The sequence below is a fragment of the Mus musculus genome, chromosome 19, assembly GCF_000001635.26.
Source record: "Mus musculus strain C57BL/6J chromosome 19, GRCm38.p6 C57BL/6J".
NCBI classification, from domain to species: domain Eukaryota; kingdom Metazoa; phylum Chordata; class Mammalia; order Rodentia; family Muridae; genus Mus; species Mus musculus.
Window position 1 is genome coordinate 21,386,461 of NC_000085.6, and position 20,514 is coordinate 21,406,974.

A 20,514-nucleotide genomic window follows, 5' to 3' on the forward strand; every position below is an offset into this window, starting at 1 on the left:
CTGACCCTTTGTATTTTTTTTCCTTTGAAAAAACGTGTGCTCAGTTCTTTGGCCACTTGCTTGGATTGCTCCTTTCCTTTGTCATTCATTTCCTTGGATGTCTGTCTATCTTGGACACAACCCCTCTATCACATGACTAGCTGGGTAAGACATTCTCCCATCTGCAAGCTGTTTTTGATGTGCATAAGACTTTAAATTCTGGAAATCCCACTTGACAGTCCTTGCTACTGTTTCCTGAGCTACAAAAGTCCCATTCAGAAAGCCTATGCCTATGTGTTGACATATTTCCTGACTTTGTTTCTCTAGTAGTCTCAGACTTTGGGGTCTTATATTAAAGTCTTTGAGCTGATTTTCATAGAGGGTAAAATGTAGGGATCTAGTTTTGTTCTTTCTAACATGGATATCCAGTTTTCTAGGCAGTACCTCTTAAAGAATCTACATTCTTTTCTTTCTTCATTTTGAAGATTGATTGATTGATTGATTGATTTTGTGTGTGTGTGTGTGTGTGTGTGTGTGTGTGCATATATGTAGATGTCTTCAGAAGTCAGAACGTGTCAAATCCCCCAGAGGTGAGGTTACAGGAGTGAGTACTGAATTTCAGTCCTCTTTGCAAAAGCAGGAAGTGCTCTTAACCACTGAGCCATTTATAAAGCCCAGTGGGTATTTTGTTTCTTTTCTTTTCTTTTTTTTTATTAGATATTTTCTTTATTTTCATTTCAAATGTTATCCCCGTTTCCTGTTTCCCTCCCTCCCAGAAACACCCCATCACATCCTCCTTCTCCCCTGCTTCTGTGAGGTGCTCCTCCACCCATCCACCCACTCCCATGGGGCCAAGGACCTCTCCTCCCACTGATGCATGACAAGGCCATCTTCTGCTACATAAGCAGCTAGAGCCATGTGTACTCCTTTGTTGATGGCTTAGTCCCTGGGAGTTCTGGGGGTCTGGTTGGTTGATGTTGTTGTTCTTCCTATGGGGTTGCAAACCCCTTCAACTCCTTCAGTCTTTTTCTCTAACTCCTCTATTGGGGATCCCAACAAATGGGACCTCATAAAATTGCAAAGCTCCTGTAAGGCAAAGGACAGTGTCAATAGGACAAAAAGGCAACCAACAGATTGGGAAAATATCTTTACCAATCCTACATCCGATAGGGGGGTTAATATTCAATACGTACAAAGAACTCAAGAAGTTGGACTCAAAAGAACCAAATAACCCTATTAAAAATGGGGTACAGAGCTAAACAAAGAATTTTCAACTGAGGAATATCAAATGGCTGAGAAGCACCTAAAGAAATGTTCAACATCCTTAGTCATCAGGAAAATGCAAATCAAAACAACCCTGAGATTCCACCTCACAACAGTCAGAATGACTAAAATAAAAATCTCAGGTAACAGCAGATGCTGGCGAGGATGTGGAGAAAGAGGAACACTCCTCCATTGTTGAGTCCTGTCTTTTATTTCATTGGTCTACATATCTTTGGTGATTTGATTAAGAGTAGCCCCTATAGGCTTATATATTTGGATGCTTAATTATCAGGGAGTTGCACTACTTGAGGAGGATTAGGAGGTGTGTCCTTGCTGGAGGAAGTGTGTCACTGGGAGCAGGCTTTGAGGTCACAAAAGCTCAAGCCAGCCCCAGTGGCTCCCTCTTTCTGCTGGCTGCAGATTCTGATCTAGAATGCTCAGCTACTTCTTCAGCAGCTTGTCTGCCTGCATGCCACCATGCTGCCCACCCTGACATAATGAACCAAACCTCTGAAACTGTAAGCCAGCCCCAAATAACTGTTTTCATTCCCGAGAGTTGCCATGGTCACAGTATCTCTTCGCAGCAATAGAACACTAAGACAGTATCTTTTGTGCCAATACCTTGCTGTTCTTTTAAGTGTAGCATAGTTTTAAAGCAGGTATTGTGACATCTGTCATGTTGCTTTCTTTACTCAAGTATTTTATGTTTCTGTAAGGATTTAAGTTCAGTAAAGTATGTTATTGAAATTTTGATGGGAAGCGTATTGTTAATGTGTGAACATAGGAAGTCTTTGCATCTTTAGGGCCTTATTTACTTTCTTCTGTGTCTTCAGGTTTTCATCATAAAGGTATTTAATCTCCTTGGTTAAGTTAGGTTTGTTGCTAGTGAGTTTTGTTGTTGTTTTGTCTGGTGTGTGTGTATTTTGTCTTGGCTATTGTGAACGGGATTGTTTTCCTGATTTCTTGTTCAGTGTTAACTAATTTTATTAAGTTAATGAGTTGATATATTAATTTTGTATCCTACTACTTTTCTGGAAGCACTTATCAGATCTAAGAGTCTTCTGGTAGAGTAGTCAAGGTATTTTAAGTATAAGATCATAACATTTACAAATGAGAAAATTAACTTCTCTTTTCCCCATTTGTATATCTTTTATTTCTCTTGCCTTATTACTGTAGCTAAGATAGCCAGTTCTATATTTGATAAGAAGGATAAAATGAGACATCCTACCTTGCTCCTGATTTCAGAGACAATCCATTTCCATTTCCCCTTCAGTAAAGTATTGGCTACAGACCCAACGACTGTGGTCTTTAGTGTTGGTGTATGATTTTTTCTATTCCTAATTTCTTCAGAGTTATTAACATCAAGCAGTATTGAAACTCATCTAGCCGGGCGGTGGTGGCGCACGCCTTTAATCCCAGCACTCGGGAGGCAGAGGCAGGCGGATTTCTGAGTTCGAGGCCATCCTGGTCTACACAGTGAGTTCCAGGACAGCCAGGGCTACACAGAGAAACCCTGTCTCGAAAAACAAACAAACAAACAAACAAACAAACAAACAAACAGAAACTCATCTAAGGCTTTTCTGTATCTATTGAGATGATCACATGACTTTTGGTCTCGATTGCATCTCTGATCTAACATGTTTATCAATTAATGGCTGCTAAACCATTCTTACTTCCCTAGAATGGGACCAACTTAGTCATGATGCTAATGTGCTGAATTAAATTTGCTGTAGTTTATTATTTTTGTATCTCTGTACATCATGTGAATACTTCTTTTTTTTTTTGTTATCTGGCCTTTGTATCAGTGCACCTTCCTTCATAAAATGAGTTTTTTATTCTTCCGTTTCTCTTTTATAAAATAGTATGAAGAGCGCTATTGGTCTTTTTTTTATTCATTCTTTTTTAATTAGATATTTTCTTCATTTACATTTCAAATGCTTTCCCCAAAGCCTCCCTCCGCCCTACCCCCCCCCAGCCCCCTGCCCCCCCCCCCCGACCCTTTAAGTGGGTGGTAAAATTCATCTGTGAATGTGTCTGGTCCTGGGCTTTTCTCTGATGAGAGACTTCTTGTTCAATCTCATTTTACCAACTGTTTAGAGAATATATTCTTTACTCAAATGGTAAGCATATGTGTAGAAATTTGCCTATTTCTTCTAGATTTTTCCAGTTTGTGAGAATGTGAGTTTTCAAGATCTGTAATGATCTCCAGTGATCCTCTGGTTTTCAAGGTATCTGCTGTAATGTCTCAATTTCAACTCTAGTTTTATTAATTTAGGTCTTTTTCTTTTAGTTGGCTTAGCTAAGAGTTTGTTCTCTTCCTTCCTTCCTTTCTCTCTTTCTCTCTTTCTTTCTTTCCTTTCTTTCATCATTAAAAAACCCAACTCTAATTCTTCCTCTTTGTTGACTTTTTGTTTTGATTTTTTTGTTTTTGTTTTTTTTGTTTTTGTTTTTTGTTTTGGTTACTAACTCATTAACTTCAACTCTGATCTTTATTATTTTTTCTTTCTTTGGTTTTAGATGTCTTATGTTCTTGATTTTCTAAGGTTTCAAGATGTTTCATTAGGTTCTTTGAGAGCTTTCTGGTTTTTAAAATGCAGGTTCTTGTAACTACCAACTTCCCCTTAGATCTACCTCTCCTACATCCCAGTGCGCTGATTCTTGGCATGACCTGTATTTCTTACTCTGGGTTGTAGCTTTAAAACATGAAAAAAAAAATAGCATTGGAGAGATGGCTCAAGAGCTAAGAACACTTGCTGCTCTTGCAGGTGACCTGAGTTCAGATCCTAACACCCACATCAGGAAGCTCAGAACCACCCATATTTTTAGTTCTAGGAGATATGGCATTTCCTCTTACCTTCACCAGCATCTGTATTCATATGGTATACATAACAGGCACTTGAGCATACACGTAAATTAAAAACAAATGTGCCTTAAATAATAAGAAAAGTCAGTGATGCCAAAACCAATAGCATCGTGATCAGATTCCAAAAGGATGAGAATGGTAGCTATGTTAGGAGGTATAAACAGCTTAATAGAGGAATGGCTTATTTTGCTCACAGTACCACAGGTATCTGTCCATCATGGCAAGGAGGGCATGATAGAATGATTTACTTCATGGCAGACAGGAAGCTGAATGGAACAGTATTAGAAAGAGGCCAAGACAAGAAATGACCCCGAATAACACGTCTCTAGTGACCTACATTTTCCCATGAGGGCCTCACCTGCTCTTGTTCCACCCCTTCCAAATACTATAGTCTACATTTGTATTTGTCAGTGTATTAAATTGTTCTTTAGGCCACGGTCTTCATGATCTAATGATCTAGTCATTACGTGCACTTCCTTATCGACACAACTAGAACACGTTTTTACCACTCCCCTAATCAACCCGAACCAGCTGACAGTCTAGAAGAGCCACTGCAGCAGCATCATTTAAAAAGGAGTGTGCAGTGAGTATCATATGACGGAAGATGCTTGCTGACCCACAGCGAAATAGTATAGTCCATTTTCAATCTATTATAAAAAAGGAAAACTGTATTATCATCCTTCTTCCATTGAACTGATAGGAATTGCAACCAAAGCAAAAAGCAAGCACAACACACACCAATGGAAACACAAAATCTCATTTAATTTTTTTTTCCTGATGCACAAAGGAGCTCACCCAGTACATTAACAATAAGCAAAATCATACAGATACCGAGGGGAAGGATGTCCCCTTGACTACATACACATATATGTCTCTATCCTTAAGAACAGCAATCAGAAGGTTAGCAATAATGTAAGGGACACCTTCTGATGGGCTTTTTGGGTAAGAAATAGACAGATAAGTCACTGCCAAATAACAGAAATTCATAATGATTGGTTGCTCAAGTAACCCAGTAAATGGCTGCTCAGAATTTACATTTAATTTCCTCATTGACTTTCTTGACATTGCATTTCACTAAACATGGACTAGGCCCACAACACTGCATCTCAGTGCTGGAGATGGGCAGGAAGGTGGGGTAGACTTTAAAACATGCGTGGTAACGAATATCAAGAGTTTTCTCTCAGTGACCTCTCCCCTGTCTGCTTCTTCCCACGACATTATAAAGTGTATTGTGCAAAATCATACATGCAGCAGCTAGGAGATTAGAAATGGCAAACATCTCTTTTTGGTCTTTTAATTTTTTTTAATGTATCATAGAGTCCCTGTAATTTAAGATTTATTTTGAGTCATTGCCCAGGATACATGTCTCCTTCTACCTGTTAACAGCTAAGATGACTCTTTTCAAATATTTGAATAGTCCAGCAACAGCAACCTTAAAAGATGTCCACTAGGCTGCAGAAGCACGGAGTTCTGGGTATCTTCCACATATGCACACTGATGGAACGGGTACAATGTGCATCCCAGTGTGCCTGGAAGGCTTCTCATGTGTCTGCTTCCAAAGGGAAAGAGCTTAAAAATAGAAATTATCTGGTAGAGAGTGAAGATTTAGAACATATTGCCAGATCTGGCACTCATGTTGCCTCTGTTTGCTTTGGGGGATATTTGAGGGCATACCTCAAAATCAGCAAAGCAATGAAGAGGTTTTTTTTTTTTTTTTATCATTTCCTTTCATTTGTCTTGAAATGTTTTTCACTAAAGAAGCAAAGAAATGCAGTGTTCACAGGATTCATTTAGAAAGGCCCCCTCCTGGCATACCCTCTGGGACTGTGAAGTCTTTGACAGTGTAAGTAAAGAACCAGGTAAGATAACACAACAGAGGAATCCAGCCCCTTTGGCCCTGTAGATAAGGATGACTTCTTAGGTTCTAACCTCTTATTTTTAATGCCCCTGATCCCTCCCTGCCTTTTTGTTTTTTTAAATCAAATTCAACTTGGTTAGTCTACTTTTGTGTTTTGGCTGCAAGAATATGTTATAAATATAACACACATGATAACTTTTAATGCCTTCTAACCTTTTACAATGAAGTCCATCAAAAACTCTAAAGAAATTATTCAAATGGTATGGAATAGGCAGGACAACCTTCCTTCCTTCCTTCCTTCCTTCCTTCCTTCCTTCCTTCCTTCCTTCCTTCTCCCCCTTCCTCTCTCCCTCCCTCCCATCCCCTCTCTCTCTGTTTCTCTTTTCCTTTCTTCTACAGAGAGCAAACCATTCAAACATAAAGTGACAACTGGGATAGGCTTGGAACAGTGCCTATCCATAATTAGGAAAGTCAACCTACGTTATTAGGTGAGCGCAGCATTTCCAAGTGCAGGATATCTGGCCCTATGTGTGGGACACTCAAACAAGCATAGGTAACATTCATGAACACTTCACTTGGGGAACTAAAACACATATAAGTGCAGGGAGATCAAAGTACTCAAAGTACATGTAAACACTTCAACACCTTATTTTTATTAGAAGTAATTCAACTGGCAGCACATTATCAGGACTAATCTGAATCTCAACAGGATGGTGTTACATTACCACTGCTATTCCTGCTTCCAGAATTACATTTGCCTATATTACTGCATGTGAGTCTTAAGTTTAAATAAAAGCTGATGTTCAACATCAAAATGCACACCCTTCAAGAGGACAAGTGTGGGGTCTGTAAACCCTTTGGCAAGAGTCAAAACAGACAGCCTAAACAGTTGCCAGCCTCAGAGAGAAATGGGAGAGGGGAATCTGGCAGCTCATTTTGATATTTCTGATGTGCTAGCAATGCTGGACATGCAGACTAAAGCCAGGGGTTGGATTTACTCACCGATATCCCACAAAACAAATTCTCTCTCTCTCTCTCTCTCTCTCTCTCTCTCTCTCTCTCTCTCTCTCTCTCTCTCTCTCTCTTTCTCTCTCAAAATAAAACAAAGTACGACCTAAATGTGTACCATCTTGAGATATAATGTATACACACCAGATCTAAAAGTGCTTCTACCAGGAAAATAGATCTGGACAAGTTACTGCTGAGTTAGCATAGAGAACAGAAGAACTGTGTGTTCTTAGATGTGAGAACTAACTACTGCCTAATGGGTTTCTCTGTTATAAGATACAATGGAAACTCACCTAAACCCTAGGAGTGAAATATATGTTAATAAAACCTGTTCCTGGCCCTTGCTTGTTTATAGGAGGTGGAATTAATTAAGAAAAATGTAGTATTTAAGTAGAATACACATCACTGTTTCCTAAAGCTCTGCCACGTGGTTATGACCTGGTTTTAGTTCTAATATGAGAAGGGACACCATATACGTTAGAAAAGCTAAAAGGCCCTCTTTTGTTTAATATTCCTTGATGTCTAGTACAGGTAAGTCCTAGAAATATAAACATTAGATGGAATTTTTATATCCTTTTCACTATTCTAAGATTTTAATGCCAGAAAAATCTTCAAGAATTACAATGACAATTTGGTAAATTAAAACAAACGAACAAACAAACAAACACACACAGAGCTCTTTCAGTATACTGGCCTTGCAGAGCCTTATCCATAATGCTTTAGGGACTTGCACTTGGCTTTTAAGTTCTAGCACATTGATAGGAGGGTGAACTGTACAGCAATGATTATGCGTTGGGTAGATTCAGCATTGCAAAGAACCCTGTCCCCTCAGTGTCACCAACTCCGGGGAATATAGTACTTCCCCGATTTATGAAAACTCCAGTCTACAGAGCAGCAACACACAGGGCTTGTTTCTCATCTAATAAAACAGAAGCAACTGGAACACCTCACAGCCAGGAATCAAGATGACTTTGAAGTACACACACACACAAAAAAACACAACTATTTATGCCTTGCGGCTATGTGAATACTATCCCTAAGAGACTTTAAATCTTTAATACTCAACTTCTGCCGAACACTTTGAAGCATAGAACTATATTTGAAAAGCGTGTGGCATTCAGGTTCTGACATTCATCCCAAGAAGGGAAAGCATAACAATAACACATCCTGAAATGCAAATTTCACAAAGTGCAAATGTCCATAGACAATGTCGATCTAGAAGCATGTTTTAAATCCAGTAGGTTCTCCTTTTACGAGACTGTTCTCTATATTAAATTTCCAAGCACAACCAATGACTTTTCCAATGTCTTTTCAATGTCTAGCTTGTGCCCTCTCATAAAAATCTGCTCATTGGTCCATACTGGAGTTTCCTAATTTTCTTAGTCATTAGCACAGAGTGTCTAGCCACATAGGGAGATCTCCTCGTCCTGTATTTCCCTATATGGAAACGTTTTACTTCACTATTGGAAGCGCATTGCCAGCTGTTAACAATGTCTTCTGTGCGAGCACAATGCAAATCTAAACAGCCCAATGGGAGGCACTGTCATGAAATTACAATGCTCCCAGACTGGAGTGGAGAAGCAGCGCACTCCCTTCAAACAATTTACCAAGTGGGCACTGGAAGGAGACACAGGAACAGAAGTCATCCAAAGAACACGGTACTTTTTTGTAAATATACTTTCTGATTGGTCCCTGGGCACAAGGAAGATGGCGGAATCATGTCTTCCCAGGAGAATGTCGCAGATGTCCAAGGTCCTTACACTGAGCTGGAGAATGGAACGACCTGCTTTCCACCCACATAAACCTCCTCAATATTTCGGTCGTCTCCTGAAATTAAAACCAAAGAATCATTTGTACTGTGCTTTTTTTTTTTGGGGGGGGGGGTCAATGATTGCCTTAGTTTCCTTTAGATTTTAAGAAAGAAAAATAAAAACCTTTAAAAGAAGAAACACAAGCCCCCAAAGGTAGAAACTTTATTCCTCCCAGATCATTTACAGTCTCCTGGAGATGACTTGGTCAAGACATCCTAGCCAGTTGAGAATTGGGGTCTCCATTCTGTATCGGAGGCGAAAATCATAGGTAGCTCAATAATCTCCCATCGCTGACCTTTCTGCTGAAGGGGCTGGCTGGCATTTCCAGGCCTGGGTGAGAGGACATACTATATACTATCTATACCCCCAGCATCACCCTCAGCACGTTGAAATGAGCAACCTGGAGATGTGGCCTGGCAAAGCTTACCATCGCCCAGTGCTGAGCTCACTCAATAGTAGGCAGCGTAGGCTCTCCTGATTCAATTATGTCTCAGGGAATGACGCTCTGATTGTGACTCCAGTTCTGTCCCAGGATAAGGACGTTGTGGAACACAAGAGGAGCACAAGAAGACTTGACATCAAGCTCTCTCTCTGCCTCTACATCCCAGCTCAAGACTTATACATTCTTGGAATTATTAGGCATTGTGCCATAGCACGCAAGCTCAGTGCTGAGAACTGATTTTTTTTAATGAGTTAACACAAATTAACATGCATAGAGTTTAATGTGTGCCACCAAGAGTCTTGAACAAAGAAAATATTGTATTTAGCCCAGAAACATAAATATACCTACCTAGATAAAGAAACTTCTGGATAACAGCCTAAAAATAGAAAATAGAGGTGGTAAGAAATATGTCTTTGAACATTTAGAAGTAAAATTTATGGATAAATGCTGTTGGCAAAGTCCAGAAATTGAAATTTATTTCTCCATGACAAAATTTACATTTTAATAAAGAATGGTGTTATCAAAAACAAATGAATAAATGAAAACCTAAGCCCAGGGCAAGCAAACAACAATCAGCCTACCAGATATTAAGAAGTGCCTGCCCATTACTGGAGTTTGTTTGTTTGTTTGTTTATTGGTTTTTGAAACAGAGGCTCTCGACATAGTTCTAAAACCTGCTAAGTAGAGTAGGCTGGCCTCAACCTTAGATCTGTCTGTCTTTGCCTCCATAGTGCTGGGATTAAAGGAGTGTGCTACCATACCCTGCTTATTCCCGGAATATTCTTGACAGTCAACCTTAAAATTGTCAGAGGCAAAGTATTGCACAAAGCAAAGAAATCATTGCAAAAAGTGATGCAAGTGTGTCAAAAGGTGTATTACGGAAGAAAAACGATGAAATACAAAGCGTACTTCTCGGAAGTTTACTCTAATATAAGAATGAGAACCAGCAAAATAACCACGCTTGAAGACACTCTCCTACAAACAAAAGCAGGAAGGACATTTGGCATTTTCCTTCTCTCTGGAAGCAGGTCCTAACACCTACGGGGAGTTTCTGGCCTTTCCCTCAGTCAAATCCTAGGATGCTCCTGTGGGCGCTTGTAAAAGCAAGCGGATGAGATGTGTTCTCCCTACCCCAGGATCATCCCTGTCTTTGTCTTACACTTGAGGTCTTGCTAAGGCTCCCAATTTAAAATCTTTATATCAGACCATTTCTCCACAGCTCTCCATTCTCCGTCACACCCAGCAGAGGAACACTCAGGTTTATCGGGATCTTACTTCATTTATGATTTCTTGTACTATAGAAAACTTATATCTGCATGCTTTTCTCTGGCTAATAGGGATTGCCAGTTTCAACCTGAACCAACAGAGGGACAGACAGTTTGTCTTCCCTGAAACAACAAGGGAGACAAACTTCAAATAACCTGGTCACATAGTGAGACCTTGTCTAAAAACATAAACAATCAAAAAATCCTAAGCCAAAAAAAGATTTAAAAACAGGGCTGGAGAGATGGCTCAGCAGTTAAAGAGCACTGACTGCTCTTCCAGAGGACCTGAGCAACCATATGGTGGTTCACAACCATCTGTAACGGGATCTGATACCCTCTTCTGTCACGTCTGAAGACAGCTACAATATACTCAAATACATAAAATAAATAAATCTTTTTTAAAAAAAATTTAAAAACAACAAGACAAACAACAACAAAATCCAAGGATTAATTTCTCACAAAAAATAAATGAATACATCTTACTAAGAATGATTGGTTTAAAATAATCCCCTCCCACTCCCCCCCCCCAAAGGGCATTTTGTTTAACTTTTACTTACCTCAGAAATATCACCAACAAAATCCCCATAAAACAGATCAATGGGAGAGTCTGATGCTCTGGGGTTGATCAAGAGGGCATCAAATTCCTTGCCAACTTCAAAGTTTCCAATCTCGCTATCAAGCCCCAGGGCTACAAACAGACAGAAGTGACCATCAGTCAAAACTACCACAGACTCCTTCCTGTGTCCTTGTTTACATGGACAGACTCTGTCAACATATAACTAGACCCTCCAAAATTAGCACCTTACTCATGAAGCACCTTACTCGTGAAGCAGAAAAGTGCTCCCATCCCAACAGGACAGAAGATCTTTGCACAGACAATGAAGAAGAGGAAAGCAAATAGCTCTGTTCATGGCAGTGTCATAGTTCTGATGAGGTCTCCTCTTCAGCCCTGTCAGTGCGCTCCACTGAACCTTCAAAGCAGCAAGCTTGACACACCACCTACCTACTTCATTCCCCTCTTCTCCCCAACATTTCTAGACTTACCTTTTTGTTCCATGAAATAGTTGGTCATATTTATTTTCACTACACTAAACTGAACCTCACATTTAAAAAAAAAAACTGCAAAATTTTCAATACAAGTACACCCATCAAGAACCTGTAACTCAAGAGTCTCAGTTAACTTGAAAGGCACTCTGATTGCCCAAGAAGAATGGTTTCCTAAGCTAGGACAAAGGCCAATAAATGTCTTCTGGCTTCTCCCAGCTTCCAGCTATAATTCATGTCCATGGTTTCTGGATGCCAAGAAAGAACATGCCTCATTTTTAAAATTTATTAAAGAACTGCAGGTGTCTAGTTTTCTTGCCAATGATGCTGTTTGATTGGCAGCTCCTTAAAGCCTGCATTCTGAGCAAGAGGTGCATTGAGATCACATTCATGGTATACTATCTATTCCAAGATTTATGTCTGCTGCATCCTGTCACTTCCAGTGTATTTTATGATGGGGAAGTATTGGGTAGATTTTTCTTTGCTTTTCTGGTATGGTGCAGTATCTGACATGGAATATTTCTGTGCACAGGCATCCCAATAACATGGCAATTGTCAGAACAGCAAATTAGAAATCATACTTGTTCTTAAATCCTCTTTTTCACTGCCTGTAAAGAAAGGACTTTTTAACCTAAAGACATCTTAGTCAGAGAAGGCTGTGGAAATAATAACTGTTAAAAGCAGCAAGGTGACTTCTGGGAGAGTCTGGTGTGAACAAAACATGGACACTTGGTTACTTTTACTGGTTACATGCTACTTTTTGCCATTGACAAAGAAGCAGCACCACACTTTGAGGGGTTTTATTATTTGCTTGTTTGGGTTTTTGTTTTGGTTGGTTGGTTTTTGAGATATGGTTTCTCTGTGTAGTCCTGGCTGTCCTAAAACGCAATCTGTAGACCAAGCTGGTCTTGAACTCAGAGATCTGCTTGCCTCTGCCTCCCAGAGTGCTATGACTAAAGGTGTAAGCCGCCCACCACCACATAGTTTACACTATGAGCTTACAGTGACTATATTCAATAAGAAATTGAGTGTGCTTAGTAGGCCAGAGGAGCTGACACAATTGTGAGGCCCAGAGGGTCTGAGGATATCTAAACTAAATGGGCTATTCATCAGAAAACAGAGAGCTCAGAGATGAGCTATGTGAGAAACAGATGACAGGTTTTAGTGAACATGGAAATAGATGTAAATCTAGATCTTTCCATAGACAGAACCAGGCTGGTCAGCAACTCAGATGGCTTCAGGAAATGCAATCCAGTAGCACTTGCAACTTGAGGAATGCTGTCTGTATGGGGTTGGCTAACAGAGAACGTGTGTAAAGGTTGTGGCAGAGCTGGGAAGTGTTGCACTTTAAACAGGAATGACTTAACCCACTTCACTCAGGCTCCACTACAGACATAACCAAGGAGAAGGAAGTCCCGAACAGTAACCGGTCACCAAACAACACTGATTTAAAGCTACCCTCTGGGTGAATGCTTTGGCAAGTTCCCACAGTGGCTTGATTAGAGACAGCAACCTAGCAGAGTGAAACACAGAGCCTAGGCTGAAGAACACTGCTCCAGTTTAGTTCCACCTATTTTCATCAGTGGGTGGGCAGCAGATCACCTAGCTAAAGTATATAACGTATATAATGGTGCTGCGGGGCCAGGACCACACTTAAGATATTTAGAAATGAAATAGAGAGCCAGGAAAATACAAAGGATGTAACTTTGATTTCTCTCCCTTGAAACATTCTTTTGGTGTTCATGATAGTCTAGAATATGCAAAGATGGTGTTCCATTTTTGATTTAGGGACTGTATCATAAATGTACATAGATCTGTAAATGTATATCTAATGGCTCTAGAGCTAGCTGCCAGTGGTTTGAAGCTACTTTCATTATATCACATTTCTAGAACAAACCAAAGTGATTATTTCAACTGTAGTGGCACACGAGAGATAAGGAAAGATGATGAATCACAGCTGTCAATCACCTACACTGTTATTTCATTCTCCATTTAAAGACGCTTGAGTAATCAGTACATGGATTAGGCAGGAATTTCTATGGGAAAACAGCATAATGAGGTTCAACTCTGCACTCTGGATTAGTGCTTTCTGAATGCAAACCATGGCACCCCACACCTTGGTTACTGTGTGGGTGAAATTATCGACAGTGGCAGTGAGGACGGAATGGCAGCACACACCCAGGGCATTCACGAGACTGGCCCATGGAAAGAATACAATTATCTTGTCAATCACTTTTATTGATAGCATTATCATCATAGAAAAGACATTACTTGACTCAATGGAAGAATAAATTATCTTAACTCATATGCATATGACTAATGTAAATATTCACTAAAAGAGTCAATATGACAATAGTGCATTAAACAGTTACCCACCAAAGACTGAATTCATTGAAAGAGTGGTTGCTGTACTACATAGCTATGAGTTGGGTATGTTATATGACATACATCAGTTGTGAATATAGGATTTGCCTTAGTTCGCTATGGTGCACCTCCACGCTATAGCCAAAGACACAGATGGGCATGATCGTACATGATATGAGAGAAGATGAAGGTAGTCATTACCTTGGCTTCCTCCAAGAGTGGCTAGTCTGAAGACTTCTTTGAGGGTGAGGTTTTTCTCATTTACCTTATTAATTAAGAGGACATTGGAAACCATGACTGCTCTTCTGATGGCATCAAGCATGGAATAGGAGTAGCCACCAGCCACATCTATGGTAGGGAAGACAAAGCCCAAATGGTAACTTTATAAAGGTGGATGGGACAACAGGTATACAGTTTCACCGTCACATCCCCACCACTCTGGTTTTAATGACAAGCATTTTATCTTTCCATTTCTAAAACATTCTCAACTGTAAACATATTAACTGTGAACCAACATTTAAATGAATTCAAAATTTGTCATTTGCATAAAAGCAGAAAAGGACACCATTTAGTGGAAGGAAAGGGATAGACAAGAAGGGCGCATGGGACAGGGGAACAAATGAGAACAAAGTAAGGGCAGTACACATATCAAAAGATACACATATCAGAATGATTATTACTTTGCATATCAAAACTTATTACTTTGCATGATGCTTTCTAAAAACCACCTGTCATTAAAGTCAAATGTATTCCAAAATTAACTTCTAGGGCTGTTCAAACCATCACAAGACTTGTGGCTTAACACAACAGAAATTCCTTCTCTCACAGTTACTTTTGGAGGCCGGAAGTTTAAAATCCAAGTGTTGGCAGGGATGGCTGGGGGGTACTGTTTGGTGGCAGAGTGTGTGTTGAGACTGTAAAAGGGCAGGGCTTTAGACCCCAGCACCACCACCAGCAAGGATCTTAGCCCTTCTGAAGGTCCAGGAAGTACCCTTTGTCCCTTCCAGCTTCTCATGGCTCATGGAAGTCTTGGCTTATGGCAATAACTCTAGTCTCTGTCCACGTTCCCATAATCTTCTTCCCTTGGGTCTTCATTTTCTAACCCTTATAAGCATTAATCATTGAACTTAGGAGCTACCCCAGTACAGAATGAGTTCATCTTGCCAGCCTTACCTTAATTCTATCTACAAAAACCCTTAGTCCTAATATTGTCATAGATATAGGTTTAGTAGACATCTTTTGAAGGTTACAACTCGACCTACTACAATAGCCACATGGCTAATAAAGAGAAATCTATTTCTTGAACACTCATGGAAATTGTTCAAATAAGGGGAAATAGCTGTGAAACAGTTTCAACGTGATTTTATATAAACTTACAGTTGGATACATTAAGAAAGCGTCTTAGTGTTATTCCAATCCAGGTGAAAATGTTAGAAAATTAAAAAGCCATTTTTTAAACAATAATTCTCCAGGAAGCTTTAGAATGGACATATGGTTTGGAAACTTAGTACAAAAATAGTTAATCAAAGCTGATACAGAACGCTTTCCATTTTGGTTAGCATCACTGAATGAAAAATGAGAGTTTTGGTAACTTTGATTAAGTCCCTAAGGATAGTTAATTGAAACACTGCCTTTGGCAGGGACAAATGCATGTCATTAAATGAGTTGAATACAATCTCAAGTAAAATAGCATGTTTTATTAGGGAATACATTATATAGCTAATCAAAGAACCATCATAGTTTAAATGTTCCTGTCAGTTCCGGTAGATGTGTATGGTTATTAGTGCCTATAAATACTGCAAAGATCAAACATAATTGGCTATTTAGTACCAATTCTGGGTTACAGATCATTTTTATGTTCAACTGTCTTGTATGCTTTAAGTAAACTTACATGAAGATTTTTTGTTTTGTTTTTTTGTAAAGTACTTTTTCTTTATCCAGATCAGTCTTGCTAGGGGTTCATCTGGTACCCTGAAAAGTTTTATTACAGCTACTTAACTTATTAGTGTCTATTAATGCAAAATAATCAAGGCTGTGGTGACAGCTCAGCTCAGCCATGAAAGTACTTGCCAATGTAAGCATGAAAGCCTGAGTTTGATCCCCAAGTCCTATGTAAAAGGCGAGGTGTGTGGGCACACTGCGAAGGCAGAGACACACAGATCCCTAGAGCTTCCTGGACACTCATATAGCTTAATTGGTAAGTCCCAGGTCCTATTCAAAGATCCTATAACAGTACCTAAGGAATGATACCTCTGGTGTCTATACAGACCTGTGAACACTTGCTTGAGCATTAACTCACATGCACACACACACAGACACTCATAGACAAGTATAAACACTTGGGCACACATAAATAAATAACAAGAACCCAGTAAGCCTTTTTTGTATATAACTATTTCAAGTTAATTTTTAAAAAAAGAAGTGAATTAATTATAAATTAAAAAAGCAACTCTGAATATCCAATTGTCACAAACCAGTCTTATACTAAAAATTATTGCAATAACAACACAATGTTGACTTGAACAACCCTCAACACAAACACATAAGGTTTCTGCTATCGAGTCCATTTTCGAGTCAAAAACATCAAGGTCCATGGACAAGGTAATGTGCTATTCAACCAAGCTATCAAGCCACACCAGCTGGTGTAATGTGGCAATTCGTATAACCTCTAACAACAGGGGCTCTCAAATATGAGGTTTTGGTCAAGTTTATCTTGGAAACTTTTTGTTAGACAGATGTTTCAGGTTTCTTTGTGAAGCTGCTGTCTCAGACTCAGTGAGGAATAAGTTCCTGAATCTGTTTTTTACAATTACTTTTCAAGTTGATGGTTAAAAATTGTACACAGGCGGCTAGAGAGATAACTCAGCGGTTGATAGCACTGACTGCAATTCCAGAGCACCTGGGTTCAAATCCCAGCACTACAGGATGGCTCACATCTGTAATTCTAGCTCCAGGGAAGCCAATATCATCTTCTAGCCTACATGGGCACCAGGCTCACACATGGTGTACAGACATACATGCAGGTAAAATACCCACACACTTTTTTAAAGTATGCATTTATGGTATGCAATATGACATTGGGTTTTTGTTTTGTATTGTTTTTCAGTGATATGGTTTGAATTTGGGGCCTCAGGTATATTAGGCCAAAATTCTGCCATCTTAGCCCTTCCAACACCATTTTGCTATCTGGATGCATCATGGTGTGGTTCCGTCAGGCTATTTAATGTATACATTGGTTGTTCCCCCCAATGAGAACACTGAAAATGTCCTCTTAGCATGTTTTAAATGCATAGCATATAAAAGATACAACAAGAACTTTCAGACTTTATTCTGTTGTCTAACTAAAATTTTGAAGTCTTTAACCAGTCAATCACACTGTATTAAAAGAACACAAGATAACCCTAACATGGTCCATTTGGTAAGGCACTTTCTTTAAAGGCCATTTGTGAAGTCATTTACTCAAATAGTTCCTCTTGCAGATAGCTGGGCTGCCTACCCACAACATACATTAGATTGCTTGAGGATAAAGATGAATTATATTTAATTATTTATTTACTTACTCATTTAGTTTTAATTCTTTGTATTCTACTCCTTGCATGAAGGTCTAATTTACTTGGCATGGTCAGTGCTCCAGATAACACAGCCCTGCCTTTGAAAACTGGTTGTGCTATACTCTTAGCTATAGACTAATGGGTGAGCCAGCGCCTTTTCTGGATCTTCAGTGACTCGTCAGTAAAACTGAAGAAACACTTTTCATTTGGGAATTAAATGAAATGATAGCTGTACAGGAAAAAAAAAAGATCAGCTGCTTTTACTAAAGTATTGAATAAGACTATAAGAGTGTAATAATCTGGGAATAATGTACATTAAGTGTTCAACTATTTTGTCACATGTTTCCTTTTTCTGGCTAAAATAAAGGTGCTAAATGGAAAGGTTGAAAAAATGTTTACCGTATGGTCTGGAAATATGCGAAAACTAACTACACTCCATTATATGGAGATAGAAGCTCAAATGAATGTAGGGTAAGAAAACACAGTGATGTGAACATAGAAGATCTAAGTAATATTAAAAATATTTTACAAAATATTATAGAAAAGGGTATGGCATACCACACCTTTAATCCCACAAGAGGCAGAGGCAGGCAGATCTGAGTTTGAGGCCAATATGGTCTACATGGTGAGTTCCAGAACAGCCAGGTCTATGTAGAAAGAGATCCTGTCTCAATAGCGTTCGTGCGCGCATGCGTGCGCGCGCGCGTGTGTGGGTGTGTGTGTGTGTGTGTGTGTGTGGTGTGTGTGTGTGTGTGTGTGTGTGTGTGTGTGTTTAATAGAAAGCAGTATTTTTTACCAGAATCTTCTATTAAAAATAAACTCCAAAGGAAATATGAGATTAAAAAACAGTGGCATGTAATTTTCTGGAAAATTTTAGAGACATGCCTTGTTAGCTTGTTAATTAAATGGTTCTATATTCTTTGGGTTGACAATGTAATATTAGTAACAGGAACATCTAAACAAAAGGCAGTATTATACAACACTAGCCACACAGATCATGGTATTTTGCCAGGGTAAGGGATTGTTAATTCTAGGTATCAACTTGACTAGTTTAAGAAATGCCTAGAGGATAGGTGAACCATTGTTTTGGGATTTGCCTATAAGGGCAGGGAGGACCTGTCCAGACATTATGTCATCACTTTGGGACCTACAGAATACAGAAAAATGTAAATTCATCTCTCCTCATAGAACTGGAAAATACTCTTCTATTGTCACCTGATGTCAGAACTCCAGGCAGAAGAAAGAAAAGAGGCATATAAACAGAAATATTAATGGCAAACTATGTTTAGTTTAGGAATAGGGAGAGGAGAAGTGGTAAGCCCACTTTGAACAGTCAAGGAAGGCCTTTATCTGGGACTAACACATGAGAAGTCATTTGCGAAATGAGTGTTTAGGTAAACAAACCCAAAGACTTTTGGCATAAAGGATTGTAATTCATATAGTATGTCCAGACAGGAGACACATTGCAAGATGATGCTGGGAACCACATAGTGTCGCAGGCACGGTGACAACCCTAAACATTCCAAATCCCCCAGAAGAGTGGCAGGTACAGAGGGTGAAATGACCAGACTTTAGTGATTCTTTCAAGAAGAGAAAACTTATCAGAAGAGCCAACGGTAAGCTGGAGACCATTAGGGCCAGCATTCTAGTCGGAAAAAAAAAAATGGCAGTGTGTGGCTTGTGGTAGAGACCAGCGTGGAAAAAAAGGAATTTCAGATGTTAGGAGGGTGTCACAAGACTGGACATTGTGCTGTCTTGGACATGAGGGAGAGAGGACAAAGATGGTCAGAAGATAATATCATGAATTCCTTGACTAGGCGACTTCTTACCAGAGTTAGGACTAAATGTTTTTTGGGGGTGGGGGAAGATAATTTAATTTGAGGTTCCCAAGAGGAGGGAAGAGTACTCGAAACTGAAAATCTAGGTTTCAAAGGAGGGGTGCAATGCACATAAAACCTGAGAAGCATATGAGGCCATGGTGAAGACAAAAACCTTTAAGAAAAAAACTCGAAGTACGAAGAAGCGATTGACTCGTTGAGTCTTGAAGGCAGCTTTTCTGAATAGCCAGGAAGAAAAGGGCGAGCCTTTAGAGAAGAAAGAATGGTCAGTCACGGGGAAGAAGTTTTTTTTTTTTTTTTTTTTAAATGGGATTTTGCTGACTCCCTTGTAAGCTATTGAGACCAGGAGAAGTGTCAACCACAGCAGACCACAGAGGCATCCAGAGTCACGACAAAATGGCATCATTTGAGAGGCCACAAAGAGGTCATGGTTGCAGCTAGCCACAGCAAAAAGAGCAAAATGGCTGTCTTGCTGGCTGAGCAAGAATCAGGACTGTAGTGTGTGTGGGGTGGGGGTGGGGGAGGAAGAGCAGGAGCCTTGTGGATGCCCACACTCAATAAAGTTTTGTTGTGAAGAACGGCAGCAAGGCTAGAGAGATAGCTCAAAGGTAAAGAGCACTGGCTGGTCTTCTAGAGGTCCTGAGTTCAATTTCCAGTGACCTCATGGTGCTCATAACCACTTATAATGAGATCTGGTGTCCTCTTCTGGCATGCAGGCATACATGCAAGAAGAACACTGTATACATAATAAAAAGAAAGGAAAGAAGGAAGAGGGAAGGAGGAAACGAGGGAGGGAAAGAGGGAGGGAGGAAGGCAGGCAGCAACATGGGGCAGGAAGCAGGTGGGGGTATCTAGGTAAGAGAAAAGTTACAGAATATGACCTAAAAGAGTTAGGAGATATTTTAGATGCTTGAGTATTGGTAGGAATGGTTTAGCAGAAATGACATATTGATAGGCAAGAATGTGTGTAAAGACTTATTTTTTACCTCTGTAATGATTTACAAGAAGAATCTACAAGCTGGGAGTAATTAGGGGTTGAGCTGCAGTAGACAGTTTCAGGAGACCTGAGAGGGACAGAAACCTGTCTTGGTTTAAGGAAACAGAACTTAATAGAAAGTTTTGATCCCTGTCATCAGTGTTAAGGGCAGCTTGGATTTGAGCACAAAATTTCCCATGAAACCCACTGGTCTCTTCAGCAACTTCTAAACACCCAGCTGCGGGCATAGGA

At 39.7% G+C, this 20,514-nt stretch overlaps 1 protein-coding gene across 3 annotated transcripts in view; it reads right to left on the reverse strand.

The window, feature by feature from the left end:
* Window positions 1-4,846: 4,846 nt before the first annotated feature.
* Window positions 4,847-20,514, reverse strand: part of Gda (guanine deaminase) — an 81,355-nt gene continuing 65,687 nt past the window's right edge. For 2 of the 3 annotated variants that reach the window (XM_006526680.2, XM_017318064.2), the window contains 4 exons: window positions 14,099-14,245; window positions 11,047-11,177; window positions 9,573-9,600; window positions 4,870-8,798 (listed from right to left, as the gene is read on the reverse strand). In XM_006526680.2, the coding sequence (XP_006526743.1) occupies window positions 8,728-8,798; window positions 9,573-9,600; window positions 11,047-11,177; window positions 14,099-14,245 (377 nt within the window). In that variant the 3' untranslated portion in view covers window positions 4,870-8,727. Of the gene's footprint in view, window positions 8,799-9,572; window positions 9,601-11,046; window positions 11,178-14,098; window positions 14,246-20,514 lie in introns of all 3 variants that reach the window. The other variant, NM_010266.2, reaches the window with a different exon arrangement.